At 58.8% G+C, this 6000-nt stretch overlaps 1 protein-coding gene across 3 annotated transcripts; it reads left to right on the top strand.

Moving 5' to 3' along the window:
* Window positions 1–1480: 1480 nt before the first annotated feature.
* On the top strand, window positions 1481–5393 carry GNG8 (G protein subunit gamma 8). Of its 3 annotated transcripts, none has more exons than XM_029237011.1 (3): window positions 1481–4190; window positions 4804–4889; window positions 5204–5393. In XM_029237011.1, the coding sequence occupies exons 2-3, from the start codon at window positions 4806–4808 to the stop codon at window positions 5330–5332; spliced, it is 213 nt and encodes a 70-aa protein (XP_029092844.1). In that variant the 5' UTR covers window positions 1481–4190; window positions 4804–4805; the 3' UTR covers window positions 5333–5393. The 3 variants fall into 3 exon arrangements, with proteins under 3 accessions (XP_029092844.1, XP_029092834.1, XP_029092824.1); XM_029237001.1 differs by having other exon boundaries at window positions 1483–3510; XM_029236991.1 differs by lacking the exon at window positions 1481–4190 and having other exon boundaries at window positions 4241–4889.
* Window positions 5394–6000: the final 607 nt, after the last annotated feature.

The following is a 6000-nucleotide window of genomic DNA, read 5'->3' as shown; positions in this document are numbered from 1 at the left end:
GGAACAGGCTGAGGGAGACAGAGTTAGAAGCTGGAAACCCAGTGAGCAGCGACTATAATAGTCCAAGCTGGAGGGCATGATGCCTGGACCAGAGTGGGGGCAGCAGAGGAGGTGAGAAGTGACTGGAGTGTGGACAGACTTTGAAGATGGAGTTAATTGGATCTGTTGCTAGATCAGTTGTGGGGCGTGAGAAGAGGAGGGGAGTCAAGATTGACCCCAAAGATTTACTATCAGCTGAGATGGGTAAGTGTGGTAGGAGTTTGGCGGGTGGAATTAGGAGCTCAGTTTTGGACCACTGAATTTGAGATACTCTAGACATCCGGGTGACAGTGTTCAATAGGGATTGGGTATTTGACACTAGAATTAGTGTTGGAGTTCACTGCACGTTTCTTTCTTTTCTTTTCTTTTTAATATATTGTTTTGGCAGTGCCAGGCAGCGTGCGTGATCCTAGTTCCCCGACCAGGGATCGAACCCGTGCCCCCGGTGCTGGAAGCGCTGGGTCTTAACCACTGGACGGCCAGGGAAGTCCCACTGCATGTTTCTTGAATAATTAAAGTCAGAACTGAATCCGAATCCAGGGTCTCAGTTTCTCCCTCCAGAAAATGGGGCCAGTAATACCATTGTCATGAGGCTGGGAAATTCCTGGGCAACACAGGGCAGGATTGCACATCTGGAAACTAAGGTTATGCGTAGGGTGGAAAGGTCCGCAACTGGGAAGAGAAATGGAGGTTACGCTCTGTTCAGTTAGTGTCCCCCTGTCCGTCTCCCCCGCCCCCAGCCTCTGGCTGCTGTCGGAGGGAGGGAGGGGAGACTGGGTTGTCACCCTGTCTTTCCCCGCTCTAAGCTGCGTTTCCTCCTCGGGGGCTGCCCGGGCCAGAACTGCTGATGGAAACCAGCTGCGGAAGGCGCCGAGGTTCGGCGTACGCCCAGGCCCCTCCCCGGCGCCGGCCGACCCCGCTAAGGGAGGGGGACGGGGGCGCCCTAACTCCCCTCCGCTCTTCCGCAGCCGGGCCCGGGGCCCTGGCACGTCCGGCGCGCCTGATGCTTTCCAGATGTGAGCCTGGTTCCCCTCCCCCATGTGGCCCCGTTGCTCCCGCGGGGTAGGAGGGAGGGGAGTTAGAGTCCGATACCCCGCTATCAAATCGCTACCAGGGACCCTGGCCCGTATCCGCTCCCGGCAGGTCTCGTTTCCCTGTTCAAGCGGTAAAAACCGAATTGGGATGGGCTGAGTGCAGTAGAGACGAGGCTCTCCCCCACCTCCACCTCTTCCCCGGGCTCTGCCTCAGCCCCTCCCGCAGCCCACTTGGGCGGCACGCCGCACCCAGGCCACGCCCCTACCGACCCGCCCTCCGAACACTCCCCTTATAAACCCCGCCCCGAACCACCACGCCCCCTTGGCTGCCCGGAGGTCAGGCCCCGAGGTCAGGTCCCTCGGACGCGCCTCCGCCTTCAGGTCCCCTGCGGAGGGCGCGGTCTGAGTTTTCTGTCTCTCTACCCCGCTCTGTTTTGTGTCTCTGGGTGTCTGTGTTTCTCGGTCACTATTTCTGTCTCTGTACTTTTCTGTGTGTCTCTCCTGTACCCTGTACGTCTCTATGTCTGTCTCTCTCTCTGCAACCCTCTGCCTGTCTCTTAGTCCCTAGGTCTCTATCTCTCCAAATTTCCGTCTCTGTGTCCCTATCTCTCTTTGCCTCTGTCTCTCCCTGCGTCTCTCTCTCCCTCTCTGAATTTCTGTGTCCCAGTCCATTTTCAATGATCTCCCTCTAGCTCCCTCCACCTTTCTGTGTCTCTTTCCCACGTCTGCATGCCTAGCCGGACAGCGGGGGCGCCTTGCCCTCAGGGTTTCCACAGCCTCCTACGGCTTTGGCGCCGGCAGGGTGGGCAGCTCGGCGGGCCGCGGGCGCCCCCGTGTGGCCCGCAGGGGGCTGTAAGGAGAGGACAGCAGGCAGAGTGCGCGCGCCCGCACGGGTGTGCCTGGTGCAGAACCCTGTAGCCGCCCGTGGGTGACACCGGGAGGTAGTGTGTGACGCCAAGAGACTCACTGTGTGAGTGTGTACTACTTGAGATCGCGCGTGACGCCAGAGGTTGTGTGTGGCTGTGTGACCTTGTGAGATTTTCTGTGACAACCAGAAACTGTGACTGTGAAATCGTGTTACACCGAGACGTTGTGTGTGACAGTGTATGTGAGGTGACCGAGATGACCTATAGGTGACTGCGTGTGACACCGCGAGGTTGGGTGTCCCTGAGACACTATTTGGGGGATGTTTGTGACATCGAGAAACCATATGTGAGCAAGAGATCGTGTGTGACACTGTGCAACATGGTGAGGACAGGAGAGTTGTGTGTGTCACACGGGCAGATGGTGTGTGAGAGAGGGCGAGAATGAATGAGTGTGATCCACCAAGTAATGATGTGAGAAGCAGTGTGAGAGGCCCCGGGGGCGGGGGAGCTGGGTGTGAGAGTGACCATGTGAGTGTGAGACAGGATGTTTCAGCCACACTGATGACGTATGAGAAGCTGGGTGGGACTGTGTGTAACACAGATCGTGTGGGACACTGAGACTGGCCCAGTGTCATGACAGTGCATTAGAGAGTGTTCAACCGTCCTGGGCACTCAGATGGGTGTACGAGAGAAACCTCGTGTGTGTAAGTGTACGTGTGTGACACCAGGAGATTGCGGTGTGAGGGCGACAGCTGTGTGTGACACATTGTGTAAGGCTCGGCATGACATCCTGAGAGATTGTGTGCGATCCTGTGCGGAGCTGTGTGTGTATACTTGACACTCTTGAGTTGTGTAAGATGTCACCAGTGAGGATGGGCCGGACTCGGAGAGACTGTGAGGGACCGTGTGACGTTTTGAGAGGCTGTGTGACTGTGGCACTCTGGGAGGTTGTGTGTTGAGCACAGCTGGTTCAGGAGACCGTGTGCAGCACCGTGTGACACAGCGGGACATTGTGCATTTCTCTGCCAGGGACAGTGAGTGTGAGTCTGCTTGCTGAGAGGGGTCATCTGGGATGGGGTGACACTGAGGTGGGGGATGTGACAGGGTGGCAGAGCATATGTAATGGAGTGAGAGGCTGTGTGGGACCCACAGGAGAGATTTGTGTGACTGTGGAATAAATGCAGCAGAGCATGAGGCACATCTTGAGAGACTGTCTTTACCTGTGAGTGTGTGTGTGTGTGTGTGTGTGTGTGAGAGAGAGAGAGAGAGAGACAGAGATTGAGAGACAGGGACAGAGACAGAGATTGAGAGGGGAGACTGCAAGAGAGATAGAGGGAGAGAGGCACAGAAACACAAAGACAAAGAGGGGGACGGACAGACATAACAAGAGGACCCAGAGAGACGGAGGCGAGGCAGCGAGGGCGAAGGGGATGGTGGTGGCAGTGGCAGGAGGAGGCGGGTCCTCAGGGACTGTGCCCCAGGAGAGGGGGCGGGGCGGGGCTGAGTGGGGACCCAGACGCTGCTTCCCAGCCTCTGCCACCCGCCGCCATCCCAGCCCTGAGCAGCAACAGGTAGGAGGCTCCGGTCTCGGCCCCGCCAGCTAGTTCCTCTGCCTGGGAATGAATGGATGCGTGAGTGAATGAATGACTTTACACTTCTGCATCTCCATCAGCCCGTCTCTCCCTCTGTCCCTCCATGTGCCCCTCTCTGTCCCCTTTCGTCACTCCATCTCTCCTCCTGCCCTTCCATTTCCTTCTCTCTGTCCCCCTGCCCCTTCTCTCCTCTGTCCCTTTATCTCCTCTGTGCCTCTCTCTCCCTCTCCTCGCTGTCCCTCCCTCTACCGCTCCATTTGTCCCTCTCTCTCCTCTCCCACTCCATCACTCCATCCCTCCCCAACCCTTCCATCTCCCCTTCTCTATCCTCCCTCGGTCCCCTCGTCCCCTCTGTGCTTCCCTCCCCCTGTATCACTCTGTCCCTTTCTTTACCCCTCTATTTGTCTCCCTCTTTCGCTGCTCCCTCCATCACTCCGTCCCTCCCCATCTCTCCATCTTTCTATCCCTCCTCAGTCTCTTTATTCCCCCCTGTGCCTCAGACTCTGCCTCGTCATTTTGTCTCTTCCTCTGCCCCTCTGTTTGTCCCTCTTTCCATCCTTTCTACCCCTCTCCCAGTCATGGCTGGGTTGCCCCCCCTCTCCAGCCCTCTCTCCGGCTGCTAATGAGCAAGAGAAGCCTTTGAGGTGGCCAGAGCTGGGGTGAGGGGGGCTCCCCGAGGGGGGCGGAGGGGCCAGCTGCTGCGAAGGCCCTAATGAGGCCCCCTCTGGGCCCCTCCCACCGTGATCTTAATTCCCCCTTCTCCCTGGAGCCACCGCTAATTGGCCTGGGGAGGGACCCCTCCTGGCTCATGCTGTATCCCCGGGAGATGAAGACACCTGGATCCCTGGATCTTGATCCAACACCTGTGGCCCTGTCCTTCTGTCCCTCCCTCCACCTGCCTCTCAGCCTCCCATCTGTGCTTCCCTCCCGGCTTCCCTCTCCTCTCTCTGTTCCTCCCTCCACCTGACTCTAGGTACCCCATCCGTGCACCCCTCCATCCCTCCACTTGCCCCTCTCCTCTCTGTTCATCTGTCCCTCTTTCGGCCGACTTCTTGGTCCCCCATCTGCGCAGATCTTCATCTCTCCCCTTTTCTTCTGTTTTCCTGTCCCTTCCTCCACCTTCCTCTGGGCACCCCTTTCGTGCACCCTTCCACGCACGCCCCTGTTACTGGGTCCCATCACCACCGCCATCCCTATCTGGGGACCCAGCTTTGCCCTAGCCTGCCCCTCCGCCCCGACTCCCGCCGGCTTTTAACCCTGTCCCCGCCGCAGCCATGTCCAACAACATGGCCAAGATAGCGGAGGCCCGGAAGACGGTGGAACAGCTGAAGCTGGAGGTGAACATCGACCGTATGAAGGTGCTGGGTCGGGGTGGGGAGGAAGGCGGGGGCTCCGGGGCTGGGGTTTGGACCGGTCAGTGTTGGGAGTGGGGCCGGGAGCCGTGTAGAGATCCCCTTCGGAACCGGACAGAACCCGGGGAGGGGGCCTAGGCAAGGGGGCGGAGCCCAATAAGGGACGTGGCCGGAGCTAAGGCGGGGCCCAAGGGCGGGCCCGGGTAATGGGAGCGGTCCGGACAAGGGGGCGGGGCCTGATAAGGGGCGGGCCTGACCCGAGGAGGGGCCCAGGCAAAGGGCGGGGCGGGGCGTGAACATCTCCACCCGGGTGCCCGCAGGTGTCACAGGCGGCGGCCGAACTCCTGGCCTTCTGCGAGACTCACGCCAAAGACGACCCGTTGGTGACGCCGGTACCCGCCGCAGAGAACCCCTTCCGCGACAAGCGCCTCTTCTGCGTCCTGCTCTGAGCCCTCCCGACAGCTTACCTCCCCTGTCAAAGGATGAATCCAATAAACGTGGTGACTGTGGTGGTGCCTGTGCTTTCGGGGAAACTGAGGCACGCGCAGAGCTTGGGGCCACCGTAGGGGAGCCGGTGTCCCGTCTCACCCCTTCTGAGTGTGTGTGGAGTGTCTGGCGGGGCGTGAGGTTATGCGGGGTTTGTGGATGCGGAGGGGTTAGGGGAGGAAATGAGCGCTCCTGGCTCTGGCCTCCACAGAGTGTTCCGCGATCCTGAATTTATTTAATCGACCCAGCAGCCTCAGAAAGCAGCTGGCTACTTGTATGACACCCATTTTACAGATGAGGAAACTGAGCCAAAGGTGGCTAGGAGATAATGGGGTGAAGACTGGACTCCAGCGCTACCTGAACCTCTCAGCTGGCCTCTCTTCTCTCCTCCCTCCTGAGTTGGAGGTTCTTAGAATCCCCAGTGTCCACCTTTCTCATCCCCTGAATGATTCCACCCCCTTTTTCCACATCTGGTTAGTCCCTGACACAGGCCCCGCTCTCCTTAAGCACTGAACTTTTCTCTGTTCATTTATTCATTATTCCAAACACTCCTGGCCCTGTGCTGGTTGAAACTGGGGACACGGTCATGACTGAGACAGTCCTGGCCCTGGGCTTCTGGGGCTCAGAATCC

This window comes from Monodon monoceros, unplaced genomic scaffold (genome assembly GCF_005190385.1).
Source record: "Monodon monoceros isolate NGI ecotype Baffin Bay Population unplaced genomic scaffold, NGI_Narwhal_1 Super_Scaffold_10, whole genome shotgun sequence".
NCBI classification, from domain to species: domain Eukaryota; kingdom Metazoa; phylum Chordata; class Mammalia; order Artiodactyla; family Monodontidae; genus Monodon; species Monodon monoceros.
The sequence above is the reverse complement of the archived record's forward strand: the minus strand, read 5'-3'. Positions and strand labels throughout refer to the sequence as shown.

Excerpts from the sequence above, each read along its gene's own strand:
- GNG8 (XM_029237011.1), top strand. The coding sequence starts at position 4,806 with ATGTCCAACAACATGGCCAAGATAGCGGAGGCCCGGAAGACGGTGGAA. Across the intron at positions 4,890-5,203 it reads TGAACATCGACCGTATGAAG|GTGTCACAGGCGGCGGCCGA; the intron begins GTGCTGGGTCGG and ends GGGTGCCCGCAG.